We start from the raw sequence: 25,543 nt of genomic DNA on the forward strand, positions 1-25,543 counted from the left end.
AGGCACAGAAAGCCAGGCCACTTTGTTCTGAGGTCACAGAGCTTGTCGTAAGCAGCGGAGCCGGGATTTCGACCCAGCAGTCTGGCTTTTCCCACCCAGCCGTGCATGATTCAGATTCCCTGACCTCAGACTGCGGGGAGGGTTAGTGAGCTTGTCACCCACGGGAAGTGCTTGCAACTCCCAGGCCAGGAACAGCTCTTCCTCACTTGGTGACGAGGGGGTTGGTCCTCCTGGGATGGTCTGCCCCAGGCAACCGGTCTCTTCTGGGGTCTCTGGCTGGACCCTGTAACTGTGGTCAGGAGATCCCTGAGGGAGAGGTTAACCTCCTCTCCCTCAGAGGGGCCGGGCTTGGGGTCCCAAGCCCTCAATGCCAGCCAGACGCCAGGGTGGGTGCCAGCATCCCTGAGAGGCTGCGTCCCCTCTCCCAGCCCCTTCCATGTGCTCTGTGTCCCGGGCCCAGAGCCTGCCTCCAGCTCCCCCGAGGGCGCTGGCTGCTGTGAGGGGACCCCTGCTCCCCAAGCTGTCTGGCAGCCCCTTGTGGGAGCAAGTGGCCATGGGCCACCTTGCCATCTGTAGCCCTGCCTTCAGGTTTCCCAATTCCGGTCACATCATGCCCACACCTGCCTGCTGCCGCACGCCATTGCCACTCTCCTTCCCCGGCCCTGGTTTGGGGTGAAAGCCTTGCTTATTAGTCAATCTGGAGCCCACTTACTGTGAATTACCAGGCCTGATTGATATTCATGAGTGGATACATCTGAAACCTCAGTCAGCTGCCATGTGACTCTGCCTTGGGGAGGTGGCTGCTCTGAGGACGCGGGGACCTGAGTGGCCCCGGCACACAGCGGCGGTCCCCGGCTGACGGCCGTCCATGCCCAGCAGTGGCCAGGACCGGGAGGTGCCAGCTGGGTTTTCCAGTCTGGATGGTGGCAGGGAGGAGGGGCCGGGGGCTGGGGTGGAGGGAGGCCGGCAGCCAGCCGCCCCAGTTCTCACTGCTCCACCTTTGCACGGCCGTTCCTCCCACCCGGACCTCCTCTTCCTCTCTGCCTAGCTACCCGCTCCCCCCGCAGCTGGGACATCACTTCTGAGAGGTGCCTCCCCAGCACCCCCATCTGAGTCAGGGCCCCCAGCATTATTCTCCTGGTGCGCCGCACTATGCCCGCGCGCACACACACCGCAGGGGCATCCCGGTCTGTGATCTCGTTTCCGGTGTTTGGGGTTGAGTTCCATGGGGACCTAGTCTTGTACCCCTGGCTCACCATCTGGTGCCTGGCACAGGGTAGCGTTCAGTAAAACTTGGTGGGATGCATGGTAAAGTGCTTCCCCCGGACTAGGCCCTGGGCTGTGGCTCAGCTCACATCTCCCCTGGGCTTGAAACCCCCTGGGAGGGACAGTGTATTCTCTGTTCGCAGAGGGAGCAGAGGCAGAGATTCAGGAACCTGGGAAGCAGAACCTAGGCTGGTGTGATTCTCAAGCCTGTGCTTCAGGGTTAAAGGGAGGAACTTAACCTCTCACCCCCAAGGGCTTGGGTTTCTGGCAAGTACCGTGTCTTGGGGGTCTGGGGGCTTTTGCTGCAGGCAAGATGCTGTGAAAGTAAATATTGACGATCAGCTCAGAGAACATGCAAACCCCTCTCCATTCTGAAAAACTGCTTTGCTGAGTGGTGGCTGAAAGCATAGATCTGTCTATATGCTTCTTCGCAGATCAGATACCCAGCTGAACAGAAGAGAGATGCGGAAACTGGGACTGCTTTCCAGACGCTTGGAAGTTCAAGGCTGGCCTCTCCAAGCAGGAACAAGGAAGGGCTGCTTCACAAGCCCAGCCCTGCAAAACGAGATGGGCGGTGCGCCCAGCCCTGATTCCCAGCTTCGAAAGCCAGGGCAGGGAGGCCTAGGGATTGGAGAGGGGTCAGTATGCAGAGAAATGAGGCTAAATCCAAACTCTGATTTCAAAATTCAAACGTTTCCCAAAGAAAATAAGGTTGGAACGGACTGAGTCTTGGGAACCAGAAGGAACGGGTTTTGTTTTGTTTTTTGTTTTGAAACCCGAGGGCTTATTTAAAAAGGGGGGTGGGGCGGGGATGGGAACCATGTCCCACGTATTGGGCGCTCAGGGCACTGTGGGGAGGGGCCGGCTCCCCTTCCTCGAGGAGGATTGGGGTTGAGGCTGCCCGGCTGGAGGGAATCTGTCAGTGACCCCTGGGCAGCTCTGGGGCCCACGTGGCTGTGACGATCAGAGGGCAAAGAGCACAGAAACTTACAGCAGGAGGATATTAACTCGCTGGCCCAGTGACACCCAGGGGCTTGATGAGCACCATCTGGGTCCCTTGGCAGCGCGAACACTCCGGAAGAGAGAGGATTCATCTCGGAGGCTGGGCTCACCTGCCTGGCTAGGACTTTCCTGGGTTTGGCAGTAAAGAGTCTCTGGATGGCCTGCTTCTCCAGAGGTCGGACTAGGGGCGACCTGGGTTCCAGCAAACGCTTAGTGGGCGTCCCTCCCCCCGCACTTGTGGACAAGCCCTCGAAGGCTTCCTTTGGGGACAGAGCACACACACTCTGTACCATGAGGAAGCACCGTGGCAGTGACAACTCTGAGAAGCTCTGAGGGTTGGGTGGCCGGGGGGGGGGACAGCTCAGAACCAGTGGTGTCGAGACACGAAGGATGAGCAGGTGGGAAACCGTGGGGGAAAGTGGGAGACGAGGTGTCCCAGTCATCCGGGCCACAGATGGGCGCTGGCACTAAGATGGTCCCCAAGGGAAGGGATGGGTGCGGGGTATGCTAAGTCGTGTGTGGGATCCTGACTGCACTCACGGGCCGATTTTCACCCCCTCCACCACCACGTCCATGCATTTTGCTAGTCCCCTCCCTTGCTGACTTTGAGCTCCGCCATGTGACTTGCTTTGGCCAACGGGGCAGTAAGCAAACCTGTCTTCACGCGTAAGCTGTGTGTAAGTAACAAGAGCCTCACGCTTTTCTGGGGTTTTTCATTGACACCTAGCGCTTGGGCCCTAAACCCGTTATCCAAATTCTTGCGTTAAGAATCCATGGAAAGATGTGGTATGTGTGTGCAATGGAACATTACTGAGCCACAAAAGGGAATGAAATTGGGTCGTTTGTAGAGACGTGGATGGACCTAGAGACTGTCATACAGAGTGAAATAAGTCAGAAAAACAAACGTATATTAACGCATATATGTGGAATCTGAAAAAATTGGTGTAGACGATCTTATTTACAAAGCAGAAATAGAGACACAGACGTAGAGAACAAACGTATGGATACCAAGGGGGAAAGGGGGAGGGTGGGATGAATTGGGAGATTGGGATTGACATACATATACTATTGATACTATGTATAAAATAGATAACTAGGGCTTCCTCGGTGGCGCAGTGGTTAAGAATCCGCCTGCCAATGCAGGGGACACAAATTCGAGCCCTGGTCCGGGAAGATCCCACATGCCGCAGAGCAACTAAGCCTGTGTGCCACAACTACTGAGCCTGCGCTCTAGAGCCCGTAAGCCACAACTACTGAGCCCACATGCCACAACTACTGAAGCCAGTGTGCCTAGAGCCTGTGCTCCGCAACAAGAGAAGCCACCGCAATGAGAAGCCCGCGCACTGCAACAAAGAGTAGCCCCTGCTCGCCGCAACTAGAGAAAGCCTGCACGCAGCAGCGAAGACCCAACACAGCCAAAAACAAATAAATAAAATAAATTAAAAAAAAAAGATAACTAATGAGAACCTACTGTATAGCACAGGGAACTCTACTCAATGCTGTGACCTAAATGGGAGGGGAATCCAAAAAAGAATGCATATATGTATACGTATAGCTGATTCACTTTGCTGTATAGTAGAAACACACACAAGGTAAAGCAACTAGACCCCAATAAAAATTTAAAAAAGAATCCATGGAAGCATCATATTTTTGGATCTGTGAATGGCGCTCATGTGGGGTTGAGTTCTAAAGTCAGCTCAAAAGGTGAAAATCAGGGACAGTGAAATTGATCTTGACAATGACCCGTGAAGACGCCGGGCAGCACACTCCCTCTCCTGCTTCCTGCAGCACCAGGACCTCCATGTCTTAATGGGCCGACGGCCACCAGGAGAAAGACTGTTTCCCAGTGTTCCTTGAAGGCAGGTTTGACCATGTGACTCTGTCCTGGCCAAAGAGATGCAGGCAGAAGTGACATGAGGCGGCCCAGGCTGTGTCCTCCTGCTGGCCGGGTCCTGCACCGAGAGAGCCCTCCTGGCCGTGTGATTCGGAGGCAGCCAGGTCCCTGCCACTATGCAGTGCCCTGTCAGAGCGAGCGTGCTCACCTTCCCAAAGTCACGTGAGAGAAGTCCGCCTCCATCTTCTTGAAACCACTGAATTTTGGGCCTGTCACAGCAGGGGAAACACACTCTAATACACCGTCTGTCTGCAAGGCCACCACAGTTGGCTGCATCTCTAGCTGGCTGCTGTTCTTTGGTTGAGCACCAGGTGAAGCAGCTGGCTAGCATTTCAGAGTCTACAAAAGATCTCCCAGCTCAGAACTGTTGCGGTGAGATGCTTATTCTATGAGGGCTGGGCAACTGAACCCAAGACTAGAAATACTGGAGGGGGAGGGGCTTAAGGGCTCTGGACCCACATCCCAGCTCCTCTGGGAAATACAGTTTGAGAATCATTAAAGGAACCAGTGTTTTAGGCTATGTCTTATGTGGCCCACCACTCCTCAAGCGTCCTTCCTTCTCCCAAGCAGCCAAAACTTTGACTGTGGGTGGTGGCCAGTGAAGATGCCTGGAGGCAAGGGGGCCTGCCTTATTCCAGCATCTTCCTGGAGTATTAGCCGTGCGCGGCTCACTGCAGTCCTCAAGCCTCAGTTTCCTTACCTGGGCAATGAGAGCGACAGCCTCTACCTTGTTGCAGCCGAGATTCAAGCCTGTGAGAGCACCTTGTAAACCGCGGGGCGACACACAGACATGCAAGATGGCGGTGATATTATCTCCTGGAATGTTTTTTGGGGGTCCAGGAGAAGGGAGGGCTCCAGACAGTTCCTAGAGAAGGCAGAAGCAGCTGCCATCCAGAAATCTGCACGACTACAGAGAAATGTTTGCTGTTGGCCTGAGCCCAAGGATGGGGCACTGCAGCCCCAGTGGATCGTTTTCATGAGAGCTGCAATTAAGGGGAAGTGGGGTCTATTAAAGAAGCTGGAGGGGACGCAGCCCTGGCTTCTGGCGATGCTCTAATTAGATTGCAGGGCCCCTCTTATTTTGCTGCTGAGCCAGAAGGCCCTGGGCTCAGGGTTTGTGCTGCGTGGTGGGTGATGGCGAGAGCCTGCCGGGGCCCGGGGGGCACGCCTTATGCTGGGGAATGGGGTAACTACAGTGAACGCTTGTACAGTGCTTGCTGCATGGCAGGGACCATACTGTACTCCCTTGATCCTCACAACTCCAGGAGTCGTATGGCCGTTGTTCTCAGTTCACAGATGTGGACACCGAGGCAGAGAGAGGTCGAGGAGCAAGGTCAAGGTCACGCTGCAGGCAAGTGGCAGAGCTGGGATTCTGGCCCAGGGAGCCTGGCTGGGTCTGGGCAGAGGTGGCAGGATGGGAAGGGCACAGAATGGGGAGCAGTGCCATGGGTGACCTTGGGGAAGCCACCCGCCATCTCTGGCTCTGGCTTTCTGAGCTGCAAGATTAGAGGGGCTTGCTTTAGATCAGGGATTGGCAAACTTGATGTTAAGGGCCAGGCGGTAAATATTTTGGGCTCTGCAGGCCATACAGTCTCTGTTTTAACTACTCAGCTCTGCTGCGGCAGAAGGGCAACCTAGACCATCTGTAAACCAGTGGGCATGGCTGTGTGCCAATAAAACTTTATTTTTACAAACAGGCAGCAGCTGGACCTCGTCCACAGGCCCGCAGACTACCAACCCCCAGTTTAGATCACTCATGTCCCTTCTTTACCACTTTTTTTTTTTTGGCCAAGCTGTGTGGCTTGCAGGATCTTAGCTCCCTGACCAGGGATTGAACTCAGGCTCTTGGCAGTGAAAGCATGGGGTCCTAACCACTGGACAGCCAGGGAATTCCCTTTACCACTTCTCTCTCTCTCTTTTTTTTTCCGTACGCGGGCCTCTCACTGCTGTGGCCTCTCCCGCCGCGGAGCACAGGCTCCGGACGCACAGGCCCAGCGGCCATGGCTCACAGGCCCAGCCGCTCTGCAGCATGTGGGATCTTCCCGGACCGGGGCACGAACCCGCGTCCCCTGCATCGGCAGGCGGACTCTCAACCACTGCGCCACCAGGGAAGCCCCCTTTACCACTTCTTTTTATCACATTCATGTTCTTAATAATTTTCTTTATACAAATTCACTATTTTTTTACCTCCTCCTTAGGGCTTGGCAAAACCATTGGCTTGATGAGCTAGCTGTATATTTCCAATTGTAACATACATGTGAAAATAAACCCATAAGTTAAAAATTAAAAAAAAATAAAGTTTATGGGCTGCCTAAAATCACCTCGTGCACCACGGAAGCCTGCACTCCATGCTTCATGAGACATGTTTACATCAGTGGTTTTCCAACCAACTCCTGACAGGGAGGATGAACACATGGGGGCCCTTACACCCTGACTTTGAATAGAGCGGTTTTACTTTCTCTGTTTTCTACATTGGGGTTCTTGGTTTTTCTAAGACTTTTGCTTGGAAAAAGGGGTCCTGTGGTCAAGAGAGTTTGGAACCACCTAAAAGTGGCTTCAAAATGAACTGGGAACTGGTGAGCTTTGAGCGAGGACATCCCAGCTCTGCCTGCACGGGGCTGTGAGCCTCCACGCTGCTTCTTAGATTTCCTAAAGAAAAACAGATCATTTCCTGTTACACCTTTGGTCCAGCCCTCTCTCCTGAACTGGAGACACGCATCCTCCGGGAAGCTCTCCATCTCCACCCGACGGCTCTCTCCAACTGAACGCGTTAAGAACCCAACTCCTGGTTTCTCCTCTGGGCCAGCTCCTGCACGTGGCCTGTCTCAGCACATGCTGACTTCTGTCTTCCCGGGGCTAAGGGCCCAAGCCATGGCGCCGCACAGCCCACAGCCAGACCTCTAGTCTGTCCCCTGAGCACCACCTTCAAAACATCTGGGACCCGGCCGCCTGTCACCTCCTCCGCTGGTTGAAGCCGCCACGCCTCCCCTGGATTACTGCAGGGGCCCTGGGCTCGGCAGCCCAGCTGAGCCTGCGCAGTGGTCTTCCCAGTCCCACTGCCCCTCCGTCCCTTCCTTCCCGCTCTGCTCTCACGCCACCTCCTTGGGGAGTCCTCCCTCGGTCCCTCCGGACACCCCGTACAGAAAGCAGCCTCAGTAGCTCCAGAAGAGGAAACATCTGCTTGCTGTCTGTCTCCCCACATTCCACTGTCAGCTCCTGGGGACCCGGGAGTGTCTCTCCCAGCACCCAGGGCTGGGCCTGGTGCACAGCAGCCTGAGCAAACATCATGGGATGCACGCGCCCAGGTGTTTCAGGTTCAGACCTCTCCTTGGGCTCTGCAGCAACAGGAGCCCCCGGGGATGAGACCACGGGCTCTGCCTTAAGGAGGTGACCATCCTCCGGGGGTCTCGGGGGTACCCCATCACCCCCACGCTCTACCCTGGTGCTCTCCACAGCCCTCTGAGCCCTAACATGCGCCCGTGTACTGGGGATTGATGGCATTCGATGGTATTAAAAACAAAATCAAACAGCATGTTAGGAATTCATGGTGAGTACGTGCTGAGCAGGAAGAGACCCGTCAGGGGAAAAATGACTGGATGCCTTTCATTCAAGCCGCCCTGAGGTTAGATTTTTGAGTTCCGGCACATGCCAGCCTTCCTTCCTGAGCCTCAAGCACATCTGTAAAATGGGACAGCAGCGCAGCCCGCGGCGCAGGGGTGACGAGAGGAGGGTGTGCATTAAGGCCCCGAGTGGGGCCAGGCTCTCCTGCGAGCACGTGCCTCCCCGCCGCCCTGGGCAGGAGAGCTCGAGGCAGGTTGGAACTCGGGCTTCCCGCTACCTGGAGCTGGGCGTGAGTCCCGGGGCCAGCCCATTGTGCCGTGTCACCTGGGAATGTCGCCTCCCCCTTGAAGGCTCCACTTCTGTACAATCTCGTAAACTTACCTCCCACAGCTGCTGGGAGGACAACGTTGGCGTTCGTTCCTTCATCACATATTTACCAAACACTTCCTGCCCGAGAGGCACAGAAGATGCGGTGCACAGGGAACAGGCATGGACCCTGCCCTCCTGGGGCTGACAACCCCAGGAGGGAGGACAGACACGAAACCACGACACAGACAACCATTTACAGCTGTGACAGGGGCCAGGGAGGCGCTTAGGTGTTACGAGGGCATCCAACAGGGGGGGCCGGCTTGTCTGGCGTAGGGTTTGGAAAAGTCAGCTAGCGGAAGGTGCCTATTTCAGTGGCTGGGGCAAGATGGGAGAACAAATTTATTATTTAGCCAGGATTCTATTAATCTGTTATTATTAATACTGCTGAAAAAAATGATCACATGTTATTAGCGAAGCTCAGCAAAGAGAACCAGAGAGGCTTTTTCGTGGGAGGGGAGCGCGTTTCATTTCTGCAAGGCGTACCAAAGTGTTAAAGTCATTTTCATTAAAATGCAAACTTCAGCAGGCGCTCACTCTCCCTTCGCCGTCCTTTGAACGTTTGACTGGCAACCATTTCATATTTCAATCTCGGCAGAACAAATTGAATTAGATGTTGAAACCAAACTCGGCTCTGTTCACCAAAGCCTCCATGCTCGGCTTGCACTAATCCTTTCCTAGATGCTGCAGAGCACAGACAGGCGCTGGGAGGGACGGGCCCCGCCACAAAAGACAAAAGAGCCCAAGGAGGCGGTAAAAGGAAAGGAGGAAAAACACGGGGGCAAAGGCCGCTGGAAATTGTCTTCTGCCTGATTCTCGGGTCTTCAAGCCCAGGAGACAAACTCCCGTGTGGATCCAGCGTTTCTGTCCCTGTATTCCTGGCACCCAGCACAGTGCCAAGTGCAGAGGGATGCCTAGTGTTCGATGGACGAATGAATGAATGATTGGGGGTGAGGATTAGCCGTTGGCTTTGAGGACTTAACTCCGCCACCCTCTCTCTGCCTCTGGCCTGTGCTGTGCCCCCCCTTTCCTTTCTGAGACACTGCAAGATGCCTGGCACCCTCCCAGGGTCAAGGTGCTTCCGCTGGGACCTGGGCTCACTCCAGTCCTGTGATCTTCCACACCAGCCCCTGCAGAGCGTGCAAACCAGCTGGAGGATGCCAGCTCGCGTTTCCCGGGGAGGAAGGGGGCAGACCTCACACCCTGGGATCACCCCATGGCTGAGGGTCTGTGGAATGGCCTACAAGCGCTGACACAAGGGCCCGAGCCTGACTTCCAGTCTACTGTGGCAATGGCATTGGTGCCCACGGGTAACCCCAGGATGGAAAGGGTTAGGAATAAGCACAGCAACACCGGTCGTTTCTGGGGGAGGGGCTCACTTATTTCCCAACTGCACCACGGCAACCGTGGGCCCATCCTGAGTCTGGCTTTGGCTTCATATGAGGAGCAACTGGGTAAACCACGTCTCTGCTTGGCCTGCTCGGGGGCTGCTGGGCAGAGGTCACTCCCTCCAGGCTGCCTTCCTGGATACACGGGCTCCTTTCCACCACGACCCACCTCAGAATGCTCCTGCTTCCTCAGGTGCGACCTTCGTGCTTTATTTCTGGAGTTTCTCTCCTACGTCTTCTGGTGGTTTGGGACCTCTGACGTCCCATCATCATTTGAACTCACCTGAAGCCCCTCCCCGAAAGCTCCCCCCGTGCCCCACTGCTCTGGTGACAACAGTGACCGCCAATCTCCGCAGGGCCTTGGCTCCAAGGCCCGGAGTCTCCCCAGTTCACCCGGCACACACTGGGTGGAGGCTTTTCTTCTGAAATGCTTTCCCACAGTCCCTCTTCCTCAAAGGGGGAAAGGCGGGCCCTCCTCTGGGCCAGGCTAAAGACCTGGCTTTATTTTATTATTACCTAGCTATACTTCTTATTCCAGAATACCAATAATAATGACGATGGTGATTATCATAATAAAAATGACGAGAGCTTTAGTAGTTCCTATTTAAAGAGTTACTTTCAAAGGGGTGGGGGACAGGGCTCAGGGTTACTGAGACACTTGTTCAGCCTCCAGGCGCCAGGTGCTGTGACTGAAACGAACAGGGACAGGATCGGCTGAGGACGACATGGGGGCAGGGGCTGGGCATGGAGAGGAACAGAACGTGGCTACTTTCCATTAGGTGGTCGGGGCTGTCTCTCTGAGGAAGGGAGGGAAGCTTAAACGAAGATCTCAGAGTGGCTGGTGGAGGTGGGGGAAGGAAACAGGAAGAAAGCGGGGGAAGGGTTTCCCAGGCAGAGCAAAGAGCAAGTGCAAAGGCCCTGGGGTGGGACTGGGCTGTAAAGGCCGGAGAGCAGTAAGTGAGGGGCAGGGTCAGGGGAGGCAGGGCCTTCTTGCTCGTCGTGGTGAAGAGTGTGGTTGTACTCCAAGTGTGCACATGGGGGCAGGGCCGAAGGGTTTTAAACTACATTCCCCATGATCCAGCTCATGGCTGCATGTGGAGAATGCAGTGCTCCTGGGGCAGCGTGGAGTCTGCTATGGGCGTTGGTGAGGGCCAGGTGTGGCACGAAGGTGGGGTGACGGGGTACCCCCCCCCGGGATCTCTAGGGGAGTTGAAGTGACTGCTTCTATTTGCTTACCGGGGTGCCCTTCCCCCCCCAGACAGTAAGCCCCCAGGGTTGGGGGTACAGACACCAGGCTGGGACGGGCAGGCAGGAGGGAAGGGGCCACAGTCTCCCTGCGTGCAGCTGGCTGAGTGGCTGGTGGTTTTCCCGCCTGCTGCTCCCTCAGGCCATCGGCTTCACGACCCCCTCGCTCCTCTGCTGGTCCTGAGCTTTCTCTGGGCTTGGGCCGGGGCTTGCTTGCTTTTTCTTTTGGACACAGGGAAGACAGTAAAGCATGAAGGTCAAGAAAGACCCGAGGCCCTGGGGTCAGATTCACCTCCTGCAGGTGCCTGAAGCTCTCTGGGCCTCACAATACCCCCGGTATATGGAGGTGCTGTTAGCACCATCCCATTTTAAAGATGAGAAGACTGAGGAATCGAAGGTTAAGTCACTGGCCCACGCTCACAAGGCTGGCGAGTGGTGGATGTTACCAGGAACCCAGAATGGTCTGAATGCAGAGCCCGAGCTGGCATGGCAACACCAGTAGGTGGTGAATTCCAATCTGGGGACATTCTAGTACCTTCAGTGAAGTCGGTGCCAATGTCGCCTCTTCCCGTGCCAGGCCCACGGGTCTGCAATCTTCTTTAACCAGAAGAATCCACATGGCCCTTAACGGGACAAGCAGTGGGGAGGGAGGGGGTGGACCCCAGCCCTGTCATCCCTGGGATCCACGGAAACTTGGGAGCCTGGTCACCCGAGGGACCCCACAGAGGCTCTATGGTCTGATGTCGGAGAGACACCTCACTATAAAAGCTGGGAATGAGCCACTCCGGGTCTGTGTCTTTTGCTTCCATTATGTCCCAGGGATAACCTAGGACGGATTAGGAAGCACCTGCCCCCCAGGGAACTGGGGACACGCCCAGCCTTGCAGGACTGTCAGCGCTGTGTGGTCTTGCTTGGATTCCAGGCCACTCCGAAAACTGCTTGGTGTGGACTGAAACATCCTCCCAGAAAAATACACAGACCAAAGTTTACACAGCAAGTCAGAAGATCCCTGGGCTCTCACTCGGGGCCCCCAGCTGCCCAAATGAAGAAGGAAACAAAAACGCTGACGAGTGCTTGCTCTGGGCTTTACTTGGATTGGCTGATGTAGTCCGAGCACCGTCTCTGAGGTAGGTACAAGATCACCCCCATTTTATAGAAAGAGAAGCTGAGGGTCAGAGGGGACCTCGCCGGTCCAAAGTTACACAGCTGGGGTTCAGACCCAGGGCAGACGGGTTATAGCTCTTTCCTCTCTACCATCTGCCTCCTGGTGTGTGCTGGGTGTGAATCTCCAGGCGGGAGTAGATGTGGGCACCCCAGGTCTGGGATGAGCCTTGGGACACTGCTTGCCAGGGCTAGGGACCTGTTTGCATTTCACAGGGTCCCCAGCCTGTGAGTAGAGGGCGTCTGCCGTTAGCGACACAGCCGGGCTCAACCAATGAGCCAGTGTCTGGGTTTGGGGCTTGGTGCTTCGTGAGTGGCCCCGTGGTCAGCGCGGATGGAAGACGCTCTGGTGACTGAACCAGGGCCCATGGTCCCAAGTGGCGAGGAGGGGGCAGGACAGAGGCCACATCCCAGGCTGTGAGCAGTCCCTTGGAGAGATGGAGGCAGGAACTCCAGCTTAGCAGCCCTGGAGGGGGAGCGAGAACAGAAGCTTCTGGAGCCCGCCTTACACGCTCAGCACTGTTCCTGGCGTTCTTCACGATTATTACATTTCTTTCTCGCTAAAGCCCTCTGAGGTGGGAACCAGTTAGTGAGGAGGCTGGGCCCTGGGAGGTGAGCTGACTTGGCAGGGTCCCCAGTCTGTGCTGGGTGGAGTGGGGCTTCATGCCCAAAGCGCCCAACTCCAGAGAGCTGCCTTCAGCCTGGTGAGTGTTCCGGGCTCGTGGGCAGTGGGGCCCGAGGGTCCTTGCGCCCATGTAGCTGCGCACCCCGGTGCAAGCCCTGAAGTCCCTCTGCAACCCGGCCTTCGCGCCAGCATGGTGGGGCCCTGTCTGCATCTCAGGGTTGCTGGGAGGAGAAGCAAGAGGGGAACTTGTGCGGGGACCACCAATGGCTGGGCTGGACGCAGGGCTCGGTGGTTTCTGCCACTTCCAGATCCTCGTGCTGCCACGAGGGGCTGCCCGGCGCGGTGGCATCCTGCGCCTGTTCTCTGGCCCTGCAGTGCCGGGCAGAGAGCAGGCGCAGTCAGTGCCTGGGGCCTGGGATGCCCGGGCAGTGGGCTGAGGCCATCGTCCCCTCCGACCTTGGACCAGTGGAGGGCGGGGCTGCCTGCTGCTGCTGCCCCACCGGGTGGTGCGGCCCGCCTGGCCCCCGTGGTAGGGGGTGCAGAGCCGGAGCGGCTGTGCCCGGTCCCCAGGGCTCTGGAGCCACGTACCCTCGGCGCCAGCTCACGGCTGAAGGGTCTGCTCGTCACCGCCGTCCTCACTGTCTTCCAGCTGCTCCAGGATCTCGTCCAACACCACAGACCGCTTTTTCTTCGGGGGTTCTGCGGGAGCCCAGATGGCAAGAGAGGAGAAAAGAACAGCCGAGAGGGTTGGGAGTCAGGAAGAGAGAGGCGACAGAGAGGGAGAGGGAAGGGGAGAGCAAGCAGGGAGCGGGGGAAGGGGATTCAGGAAGGCACAGAGGGAAGGGGTGGGAGGTAGGAGAGCAGGTACAGACCCGGGGTGGGGGGGGGAGATGAGACAGAAGAAATAAGCAAAGACAAGAAAGGGGGGAAGGAGCATCAAAGGAGATATGAGAAAGGGGAAGAGAGCACAGAGCGGGAGACAGAGAAACACGGAGGCTTAGTCTCTACTTCACCAGGGGGCAGCCTCTCTCCCAGCCCTGTCGGCCACCCCTGCCCATCTTCCACCCACAGAGGAAAGAAGGGAGGAAGGCCTTTCCTGGCAGGTCAGAGGCTAGCGAATCTCTGCCTGATGTAGGGGGAGCCAGAACCTCCAGAGAGGCCAAGTCAAGCGAGGGCAGGGGCTGGGAAACAAGTCCCTGTTCTCTCAGAGTCGCAGACTCTTAACGGTATAGTAAGTGGCTGGCATACAGTAGGTGTTTAGTAAATGCTGGGTGACTAGATGCTCAAGGACTCCAGATGAGGCATGGAGGGAAAAACAATTAGAGATGGCTTTAGAGAAGAGGGGCTATTTGACCTGGGCTTTGAAGAATGCAGAGGAGTTCTCTGTGAGGAGACGGGGAAGGGGAGGTACATGCACAGTGTGAAAGGGCATGGTGGGCTCGGCAAAATATATGTCCCCAGGGTGCCAAACACTATTGATTATCTGCTCTGTGCTATGGCTCTTATCTTCTCAACAATACCATGGGGAGGTATTATTATTACCTCTCACAGCTGAGAGCACTGAAGCAAAGACAGGTAAGTCTAAGGTCACTCAGCTAGGAAGTGGTGAAACCAGGACCCAAGACACACCAAAGCCCACCGTCTTTCCTCTTTTCATAAAAGTCTCAGGTGCTGCCCAGAGACTGCCAGGGAGACAAAGGGTGGAGGGGGGAGGTGTGCTGGTCCTCTCAGCCCTCCAGGAAGGGCGTGGGGTGGGGGGGGGGGAGGGGAAGGCTCTGGGCTTAGATTGACTCTGTCAGTCCCTCTGCTGTCTAACCAGTCATTCATGGCCAGCCTCACCCCCACGTAACGCTGGGCTTGTTTTGAGGCAGCTGTTGGATGCTGTCCCAATAGCCTCTCCTTCCCTGGTTCAAACAACACCTCCTCTGTGAAGTCCTCCGGGTGGGACAAATTGTCACTGCGATCCTTAGCTGCCATCTCCCCACTGGGTCTGGGGCTCCTGCAGGCAGCGGGTCTCCCCAGAGCCCAGCCCAACGCTCGCCCTCGAGATGCAGCATCTTGGGTCTCTTCCAGGTGGTCTTGGACAAGTGACTTGACCTCTTTGAGGCTATTTCTTCATCTCATTCCTAAGAACCTGACCCGGACGCTGACCCTTCTCCTCTTCTCCGCGGCTAACTGCCTGACCTGAGCCCTCGCACCTTCTCAGCGGACTCTGCTTCCGCCCTCACCCTCAGGGCCACCTATTTCCCCCCCCCAACAGTAGCCCGAGGGATCCTTCCAGGACAGGCTCTCCTGCTCCGCTCCGGGAGCTCTCCGTGGTCATCTCGAGGCACTGCCTGGGCCGGGCCCTCCCAGGCCCGCGAAGTGCGCTCCCACCCGGAGACCCCTGCTCCCACGTCCCCTCCTCAGAGAGGACTCCCCTGGCCGCTGTCTACAGGTCCCCGCTCTCCAACCCCACCTCGCTCCATAGCACTTCTCACCACCCGGCGGGCGCTTCTTCGTTTGGGGACAGAGCTATCCTGTTCACGGCCGTGTCCCCTGCCTTAGTGCACTGCGTGGCACCTAGTGGGTGCCTGTGAGCAGCTGTTGAACGAGGGGATGAGCGAATGGGGCAGAAAGGGGGGACGCGGAGGGGATGGCCCCTCGGGGAGGGTGAGGAAGGGGTGGGAGGCCCGCCCGGCCGGAGCCTCAGGCCATCATCACCATGTTGTTAGTCATGAGGAGGGAGGGGGACAGGAGGGGCTGGGGCGGACAGCTGCTTCCTTCGCCCCCGCCGCCCCCTCTGGGTTTCCAAATAATTGCCGGAAGTGCGCAACGGTCTCTGGAACTTGGACCTTTGGGCAGGTAGTAGGAGCCAGGAAACAGAAGGGCGGCAAAATAGGACTTGCAGGCCTGTGACTGACGCCCCCCCCCCCCCCAGAGGCTAACGATGGGGATAGGTTTGAGCTCCTGGGACGGCTGGTCCCTGCTCTCCTGGGCTGGCCTGGGGCCCGAGGGGGCGGCCAGTGGAGCAGTAGCCACGATGGTGGCAGCTACCGCTTTCACTTTGGCAGAATTTTTGTTCTTTCCCACGGCTTGAGCATGACTCTGAGACTGGCAAGGGGGCAGGTGCCAGGCACACGGGTGGCTCTTACCCAGCTGGCCCAGGAGCACCGCGCAGGCGGTGACTGGGATGTGAACTCCAGGTGCCCCCAGTGGCCAGCACAGGGCACCCCTTGGGCACCAGCCCACCTCGGGGACCTTTCAGAGAAGCACGGCCCAGGGTCACCAGGGGCCTGGCCAGCTCCGAGGGCCTCTCTGTCACCGGAACATCCCGAGTGCTGCACTGGCCTGGCTCCACCACACTGTGAGCCAGACTGCGAGAGACCGTCCCAGGGCTCAGCACACAGTAGGTGCTCTGTCATCATTTGTTGAACATAAAAATGATGAATGAATGATTGAGTGAATGAATAAAAAGGGGCACCAATGTGGGTAACTTTTAAAAAGTAAAACTGCAGTTGTCGGGGCAGCAAACAAACAAATGGAGTGGCGGGAAGAGAGGCACCACGACTGGGGAAACTGAGGCCCAGAGGGAGGGGCGACATAGCTGGAAGAGGAAACACACAGGACAGGCACTTAACAAGTGGTGTCTCACCTTAGTTTCATAAACCCTCCGGAGGCTGGTGTCATCACCCCCATTTCATGGGTGGGAAAACGGAGGTGCAGAGAAGCATACACACCGGAGGCGCCCCCCCGCCCCCAGCTAACACGTGGCAGGCCCTGGATTCCACCTCAGACGGTCTAGTTTGCAACCCATGCATGCTCTGTGTTGTGCTCTGTGGCATCTCCCGAGGGGCCCTGCCTGGGGGCAGGGCCAAGATCATGCAGGACACTGTGGTGACAGGGCGTGTGGCCACTGCGTCTGGCTTTGACCATTCCCGAGCTGGGTGACCCTGGGCAGGGCATGTGCCCCGTCCGAGATTCAACCCCTCATGTATAACGTGGGGGGACGGGGCTGTTCCGCCACCCCTCCCTTCTCTGTGGCTGCCTTCTGCTGCCGTCCTGACTCCCCGGGAGGTGAGGGCTCCTTCTTCCTGCAAAAGCCCTTCAGAGCCCCCTGACTTGTCCCCAGCACCTACTGTAACTGTGCTCAGGAACAGTGGGCACTGACCCCACAGCCCAGGCATGGACTGGCTGTGAGGCTGTGAGCAGCAGACTTAGCCCTTCTGGGCCTCAGTTTCCTCATCTGTAATATGGGGCCACTAGGAATGCCTACCTCCTGGGGCTGTGGTGAGCACTGAGGAGAGAAAAGAGCAATGCCAGCCCCTGGTCAGGCTCCATGACGGTGCTGAGGCCACCATCTTTGTTACTACTGCTCATGTCAGAGGCGTTGATTTAATGTGTCCCTCTGCCATTAGGCTGGGGAGTGCCAGCAGGGCAGGGGCTGTCACAGGAAGGTTGGTACACAGTAGGTGAGCAATAAATAGTTGTCCAGTAAGTGAATGAAGTGATTTGGCTGGTCAAGGCCAAAGCTGGTACGGTTCCCCCTCCTTCAGCTGGAAACCAGAGGCACAGGGGTCTCCACTGACGGCTGTGGGGTGAGTGGCAGGCAAGTCGTTAGCGACCAGCGGACTCCATGACCCCCGGAAGTCAGACAGTCTGAGGTCCCAGCTCTGCCACTTAACGCTCGGTGACCTTGGGCAGGTCACTTGTACTCTTGGGGTCTCGGCTGCCTGTCTGTACATTGGGGGTGGGGACGCGGCCTCCCGGGGCGGCGGCAAGGATCAGTGAGTTCACTCACGGAGCCTGGCGCCCCAAGGGCTTGGTACCCTGGGGCCTGGTGTATCTGGCTCAGGCGGGGGCCCCCAGCACCGCCCCGCCCCACAGAGGACACGTCGGGCCCCGAGTCCCCACCAGACAACACCCAGCAACCACCACCCCCACAGGCCCCATCCTCACGCGGAGCGCCCTGCTTGCCGGGAACAGCTGCTGAAATCCCATCTCCCCGACATCAAAAGCCTCAGTGGGTTTTCACCGAACAAACATAATGCAGAACCGGAGAAAGGTGTAAAATAAATAAACGAAACAAGCTGTGCGTTCTCTTTCAGTATCACAGCTGCACCCGGAGATAAACAACAAGTGAATGTCACCAAACATCAACACCCAAGAAATTAACTTGACAAAAAGCTCAGCCGTCCCCCAGCAACCCCCCAGTCCTGCCCCCGTCCCCCTCCCCACTCTGCAGCCACCATTTTGCATTTCTGGAGTTCCCATCTAATGATTTTATTTTTCAATTAATTCCTTGACAGAACGCCAGCCCGCATCTCTCTCCCGTCCCTGGCTGGCGCTGGCGCCCTGTGCACAAGGCACGGGCAGGCAGGCGGGCGGGGGGCTGTCGGGAGGACAGGGCAAAGCTTCAGGGCTGGTCGGGGATCCTGAAAGGAACCCTGAGAGGAAGCAGCTGTGACCGGCCGGGGCGGCCGGGCTCGGAGTTGATGGCGTTGCCGGCTGTAGCCAGGCTGCCCGGACCGGAGGCAAGCCTGCCGCCCCCCGGCTGAGCCACCTGGGGCCGAGGCCTCCCCTCTCTGTGCTCAGTCTCGGCAGTTACTGAAGAGCACCCAGCTCCTGGGGTCCCAAAGGGCGTTAGAAGGGCACAGATGAAGGCCTTTACAACAGCCCGGCACGCAGGAGCCGCGGGGGAAAGGTGACGCCCTTACTGTCCTTAATGGGTACTGTTACTGAGAGCGCGTGGGCAGGTCACTTCCCTCCTCCATAAAATGGGGATGGCAGTACCGGCCCTTGACAGATGCGGCGGCCGCGGTGGGTGCCCCCCTCCTGACAGTCACGTACGGCGTTAGCGGGCAACTCTGGGGCGTATTCATAGCTCCCCGCCTGGAGGGCCAGGAGCTTTCTCTGGCCACAGTGGCACACGTGGCCCTGGCACAGGGTAGGCTGGAAGTGTTAGAGATTTAAGCCCCCTGGAGAAATGTCCCAACTCCCTCCACTCCAGGGGACAGTTCTGGGGCAGGTGCCACACGGCTCTCAGGGGTCCCTGTGGCCTGTATGGTGGGGCTGCTCACTGCATCCCCCAAACTGGCTCCCCTCCTAGCTGGTCAGGGGCTGCTTCCAGGGAACCCAAACTAAGACACCATTGTCTATAGGTGACCAATTGGAATGAAGCAGGGCCTCATCCGGCAGGCCCACTGAAGGGCATCTGGATTTGCTGACATCACGAACGTTAAAAAAAACCCTTAGTTACTAATATGTAAACACAAGAGAGGCTACACAAGAATCTCCATTTCTAGTTTCTCTTGAAACTGGCTGATCTGGCCACACTGGGCCCATGTCCCCACCTAAGGATAATCGATGGGGTGTGTGCCAGTTGCCCCTGGAGATGGGAGGTCTCGTTTATTTGGGTGTTTTCTGCCTGTTCCTGGAGGTCCCGAGCTTGCTACTCCCCGAGACAAAGGGCAGGCGAGGCCTTGGCAAACTGTAAAGTGCAGGCCCGTGTAGCAGGTTTCCCCTGTTAAAACCGTACCTGAGGCGACTCCAACAGGCTGGGGGGGACGGGGGAGGGGGAGCAGGTGTGCCCCTCTCTCCGGTCTGTCCCTCGAGGGGAGGAGAGGAAGGAGGTTAGGGTTGAGAGTGGAGGGCGGGATTCCAGGTTGGGACAAGGCACCACAGCCTTCGGACTCAGTGGCCTGCTGCCCCAGGCCATTGGGGGGCACAAGCAACCTGCAGTCCCCACCCTTGGGGACACTACGGTGCTGGAGACACAGGATGTGGGTCTTGCGAGGGGCCGGCACCCTGAGGGCTGGCCTGGCGTGTGAGGCTGCCTGCTCCTGGGTCCCCCTGCCTCCCAGGCTCCAGGCTGGCAGCCCCCACGGGCAAAACCCTCAGATACCCCGATGGGTCTGCCTCCCAGGGCTCTGTTTACAGCAGGCACACACTAGATGATCACAGAATAAAGGGCACTCTTTAGAGAGGATCAACCTGGCTCCTAAGACCAAACGAGTGGCCCTTTCTCGGTACCAGGAGGCTGTTTCATGGATGTGCCTTTGCAGAACATAGCTGGTCCCCCAAGAACCAGGCGTGATCCGAAAGCCCCTGCTCGGGGCTGGCAGACGGGAGACTGGGCCCCAGGCCCACCTCTGCCACCTCAAGGATTTAAGGGAGCCTCTTAACTCCATTCCTCGGTGTTCCTGTTTGTTAACTGGGGACAGTGCCTGCTCTCCTGATCTCAGGCCTTGAGGGTTCCAGCCCTCAGTCATTCACAGCAAACAGTCGTTGAATATATACTACGTGCCAGGCCTGGTGCCAGGGATACTGCCGCCAAAGGAGAAACTGAGCCAGCAGCCACGGAGGCCATGCTGGGGTCCCAGGGCGGGCAGAGCTGGGCTCTGAGCTCTGTCACTCACTGGTCCCAGGCCATCTGATCGAGTTGCTCTCTGTAGAAAGGGCGTGGCAGTAGTGCCCGCCACAAGAAGAGTCAACAGATAAGGCTTGGATGCACACAGAGGTGTTGAGTCATGTTAAAAGTAACAACGCAGGTGTCGTCCAAGGACACCCAGAGAGCGGGCGGTACTCAGGAAACTGGGAGCCTAGCAGGCTGAGCCGGGGCCGACCGTACATGAAGGCAGAGAACCCAGCATTCTCAGGCTTTGAGCCCAGCCTCTTTGGGCTCCAGGCATGGGCTGGGTGTGGACTCACAGGTCTCCCACAAGCCAGATGATATTACTGCCCCATCTTCCAGATGTATAAGCAGCTGTTCTAGGGCTTGGGGAAGACTCCGCTGAATGGGGCCTTGAGCAGAGATCAGGTGGTCCCAGGGTCTTCCCGTCACCCCACGGCGATGCCTGTGGTCCCGTGGCTCAGCTGCCCGCCCTGCAGGGGGGACGCCAGCCCAGACTCCTCAGAAGGAACTTCTCAACAGGGAAGGCCTGAAACAGACTCAGGCCGCGTGGCAGCGGCCCAGTGCCTGCATCAGCCATTTTTTCAAGAAGCTATTGGTTCCCAACCCACGGCCTGATAGAATCGTCTGGGAAACCTCAGATACCTGGACCCTACCCCCAGAGGTTCTGAGGCAAATGGCCTGGGGTGGACATTGGCTACTGAGACAGCTGTGACTACAGCCGTTATGAATCACAGTGCTAAGGACTCTGGCTCCTGGGAAGCAGGAAGCCCCGGTGCAGCCCGGCGGGTTCATCTTGCTCTGTGCTCTGGGCATCCAGGGCACATAGGAGTTCCAGGCGGCCGGGCTGGCGGCTCTCCATCCACCAGGGCTGCTGAAGGTGCCCGGCCTGGATTATTGTGGGTTCAGCCCCGGTAGGGCCGTGGGGCCACTAAGCCTGGGTGCTCTGGGGCTTGGTGCTGCATGCGCCTGCATTAGTTACAGATGCTGGAGCGGCCTGTGCGGGCCGGGGAGGCAGGAGAGTGTCCAGGAGAAGGTGACTCATTGCAGAGGACAAAAGAAAAAGAAACCAGGAGAGGCTGGAAGGCGCCTCCCACCGCTCCCCGCTCCACTCTCCTGTCTTGGGCCTGGAGGGATCTCCCCATTTCTAGGGGCTTGGTCGACATTAACTACCTGTCCCTTTCCTCTTGGCAAAGGCCCTGGGTTGGGAGTAGAGGCTAAGAAGAAAGAATCAGTAACATCGTCTCGAGGGGCCAAGGTGGGATGCTGTCTGCACTAAGATCTGTAAGTGCGAATGTGATGGAGTTAAATGGTCTGGGTGGGTGACTATAGGGAGGGCTGCGGACTGCGGCAAAAGAAGAAGAAGAAGAAAAAAAAGCCCATGTAACTCGACCCCAGCTACTCTATGTGAATGTAGGACCTAGGGTGGTCAGACCTGATTTTTCAAGAGAGGCCAGAATCTTGACTTTCAGGTCAAATCCTCTGATAGCAAAATAGGAACAATTAATTAAAACAAAAACAAAACACTTTTTCTCCCCCTTACGTTCTAGGCAAAATAAAGATCTGTGATCTCAGCCGACAACTCACCAGTGCGGCCTCTGGTTTACTTTCTCTCTACTCTCTGTCTATAGAACCCCACTAGTTTCACTTGTGGTCATGAAGCAGTAATAACAACCTCCTCGTCTGTGTGTTTTCCTTGGGTTTCTCAGGCCTGGGCCAGCCTACAGTTCAGAAACAAACCCGGCCACCCTCTGTCACCAGCCACAACCCTGGAGGCAAGTCCACCCTCCTCCTGACCCTATTTCCAGCACTCTGGTCCCCAGGTCCCCAAACCCTCATCCAATCCGGGCCCAGCCCCTTCCCCTCCCAAGTTGCTCTGAAATTCTCCTTCTGTCAGTTTAATTCCATGATCAATGAGGAAGAGCAGGAGAAATGGCCCGGCACGGCTGGTTTCCCCGTTAGCCCTAGCAGGGATTCCTGGCCTCACTGGCGACAGCCGAGTGAAATGTTTGCAGAACACAGAGAACACAAGTCAATAACAATTTAGCAGGATTGGGAGCAAGTACCTTCCCCGCACGGACAGCCGCTCCCGGGGGAAGGGGGAGAGAGTGTGCAGGATATTGCCGAAGCGCTTGGAAGTATTTCCAAAACACCACTCAAAGAGGCTCGGGGAGTGGGGGGTGGAAGGAGGGAGGAGTGGGAGGGGGTGACCTGGAGGACAAGGACACCTGCTCCACCTTGCTCCAGGCCCCCCCAGCCTCCCTAGCACCTCTGCAGGGAGAAGCATCTGGCTCTCTGAACCTGGCTCCCTGGCCACAGCTCAGCCATTTGCACCATTGCTAGCAGTTGCCACCGAGGAGCCACCTTGACTCCGGCTTCTTGATTTTTCTTCTCTCGATTCTGCCTGCATCAGCTGGGGTGGCCTGGGGCATGTGACAAAGAGTGGGTCTCCCGGCCAGTTTCAACCTCTCTCCTGCTGCTGCCCACCGACAGGGCTAGGAGCAGAAGGAAGAACAGATTCAGCACCCTGGACAGGGGCGGGCACCCGCTTCCAAGGGGGCAGGGGTGCAACACCTCCTGGGTGGCCCCGGGTGCCCACAGTGACCTTTCCTCTGTCAGGACCCTTTGTGGCAATCTGTGACAGCCCTCCCTCACCTGTCTTCTGCTGGAGCCTCTGACAGCTCTGGAGGAAGGGCTGCCACAGCAAAGCCTTACGGAGGGAATGTGAGGCACCCAAATGGAGGAATAAAAACGAGGCGAGGGGAGCCTATAGGAACCTTCTGTCTCCAGGTTGCTGGAAAGATCCATGGCAGAGGGATATTTTGAATAATAATCTCTGTGACTTCATATACTCGCTTGAACTTTCCTGAGTGTGATTTTTAAAGCCCGATGATTATGTTTTCAGGGCCATGATCAGTGAGGCATATTTGCAAGGGCTGGCATGGGGATCATGGGCTCTCCTGGTCCCCAGTCTTTTGAAAGTGTGCCGTCCTGTGAATGATTAAGTTATGGGCGGGGGTGGGGGTGGCTGGTGAACTGTTGCAGTTATCATCTGTATGCTGTATCTGTATGCTGGTGACTTCCAAATTTATATCTCAGCCCAGACTTCACTCCTGAGCTCCCAACTCAGATCTATCTGCTTGACATCCCATGGGGAGTCCTAATAGGTGTCTCAAACCCCATGCGGCTGGATCACTCCCACCCCCACCCACTCTTCCCAGCTTCCAGAGCCTCATCATCACGCAGCACCACCATCCTGTGAGTGGCTCGCTCTGAGCAAAAGTCTCTGTACTGGCCTTAATTTCCCTCCTGCCTCTCAGAAGTCTGGCCAGCTCTACTTTTACCACATATGCTCAATCCACTGGCTTCTTTCCACCCTTCCTGTCTCTGTCCCTGCTCAGACTACCGCCGTGGCTTGCTGGGACGACCATAGTGGGACTCCTATTCCATATTCTTACTCCTCTACAATGCATGCCCCATGCAGCAGCGAGGATGAGGGATGGAGTGTAAACCAGGCCATGGCACTCCTCTTTCTAAATCTTCGAGGGATTTCCCACTGTATCTTGAATAAACGCCAGGCTCCCTGCCCCACCCCACAAGACCCCACCAGGGAGCCCTTCTGGCCTCTGCAGCTTTGTTTCCAACCACTCTCCACCCTGGACTCATTCTCTAGTCACAATGGCCTGCGATGAGCATGCTTCTGCCCCAGGGCCTTTGCACCTGCGGCTCCCGCTGCTTGGAATGATTTCCTCCCAGATCCTGGGCTGGCTGGCTTCTTTGAATCACACAAAAACACTAACTCCTCGGAAAGGCTTTTTCCAACCACCACATTTGGAATCTCTCCTCCCTCTTCACACCCCTGAGTGTATGATATTATCTTTTTGCATTTCCTCCACAGGGCTTGCGATCATCATAACTTTCTCATTATTACCGTTTTTTTTTTTTTTTAAATCATTCATCTCTCCCGCTCAAATACTAGCTCCATGAAGGCAGGCACATTCTCTTTTGCTTGCTGCTTTGTCCTCAGTACTGAGTAAGGCTGGATAATTAGATGATCAATGGAGAATTGAGTGAGTGAATGAATGAAGTGGGAAGCAAGGCACTGCGGTTTCTGTTCCAGGAAGAGCTGGGGATTCTTTTTTTTAAATAAATGTATTTATTTATTTTTGGCTGCATTGGGTCTTCGTCGCTGCACATGGGTTTTCTCTAGTTGCGGCGAGCGGGGGCTACTCTTTGTTGCGGTGCATGGGCTTCTCGTTGTGGTGGCTTCTCTTGCTGTGGAGCACGGGCTCTAGGCGCGTGGGCTCCAGTAGTTGTGGCACGCGGGCTCAGTAGTTGTGGCTCGCGGGCTCTAGAGCGCAGGCTCAGTAGTTGTGGCACAAGGGCCTACTTGCTCCGCGGCATGTGGGATCGTCCCGGACCAGGGCTTGAACCCGTGTCCCCTGCATTGGCAGGCGGATTCTTAACCACTGCGCCACCAGGGAAGCCCGAGCTGGGGATTTTTAAGCAGAGGACTCTAGCTGGGAGGATGCGGGTGGGGTTATGATGCCTCTAGAATTGTACGTTCTCTGAGAAAGGGGGGTTATGTGGGAGGAATTAGTCACCCGTGGCTTTAGACAAAAGAAGGGCAGCCATCTCACAAGCCCTAGGGGCTGTAAACTTTTTCTGTAAAAGGGGAGATAGTAAATATTTTAGGGCTTTGCAGGCCACACTGTCTCTGTCACAACTACTCAACTCTGTCCTCACAGTGCGAAGACACAGCTAGAGACGCTACGTGAAAAACGGGCATGGCCGTGTTCCCCTCAAAAGCTTTATTTACAAAAGTAGGCTGCAGGCTGAATCTGGCTGTGGGGCTGTAGTTTGTAACCACGGCCCTACCTGGACTGTGGAGCCCAGATCCAATAAAAGGGGGGATAATTTGAAATTTAGGAACTGCTGGGGATCTAGGGAGTGGCTAAATACGGTGAGCTGTTCCATAGTGTGCAAAGCTGTGTGCCCTCAGGCAAGTTACTAGACCCCTCTGGGGCTCAGTTTGCACCTCAGAAAAATGGGAACAGCACCTCTTCTAAGGAGCTGCAAGGCTAAAATGAGAGTGCATGAAACCACCTGGCAATGTCCCCTGCACGCAGTATGTCCTCGACCGAGCTCTCTCCTGTTTTCTTTTTCTCCTGACTTCACCTTTAAAAAGGCGCCACACAACTGCCTCTTCCAGACTAGTGGTGTTTCGAGGGTCAAGGTTAGCGCCACCTGGCTGCACACCATGCAGGGCCCCTCTTGCAGTGCCCAGTACATATCTGACTCACTATTAGAACGGGCTCTTCTGACGATCAGGACTTTTATCTCTGTTCGTTTATTCACCCCACCGATTGTTACTGAGCACCTACTCTGTGCTAGATGCAGGGCCAAGGCAGTGGACATGGAGAGGGCCTTGTCCCCTGGAGGATAAAGCCTCTCGGGGAGTAGGGAGGTGAAACCCCCACACACGTGAACACAAAGTTCAAGGGAGACGAGGTACGCGGTGCCACAAGGGAACTTTCTGGGAAAAGTAGAATCTCTGACACTTTGGCTGAGATCTGAATCACGGGGGGCTGGGGGCCAGGCCGATGGGGCAAGGGCCCCAGGAGTCGGGCTCCCTCCTTCCTGGC

General features: G+C 56.7%; 1 protein-coding gene across 1 annotated transcript in view; it reads right to left on the reverse strand.

Moving 5' to 3' along the window:
• Positions 1–9,824: 9,824 nt before the first annotated feature.
• RBM19 (RNA binding motif protein 19) overlaps positions 9,825–25,543 on the reverse strand; it is a 123,663-nt gene continuing 107,944 nt past the window's right edge. The window contains exons 24-25 of the mRNA XM_029222045.1: positions 13,097–13,207; positions 9,825–12,349 (exon numbers count right to left, since the gene is read on the reverse strand). Of these exons, the coding sequence (XP_029077878.1) occupies positions 13,110–13,207 (98 nt within the window). The 3' untranslated portion in view covers positions 9,825–12,349; positions 13,097–13,109. The remainder of the gene's footprint in view (positions 12,350–13,096; positions 13,208–25,543) is intronic.

This window comes from Monodon monoceros, unplaced genomic scaffold, assembly GCF_005190385.1.
Source record: "Monodon monoceros isolate NGI ecotype Baffin Bay Population unplaced genomic scaffold, NGI_Narwhal_1 Super_Scaffold_1, whole genome shotgun sequence".
NCBI lineage: Eukaryota > Metazoa > Chordata > Mammalia > Artiodactyla > Monodontidae > Monodon > Monodon monoceros.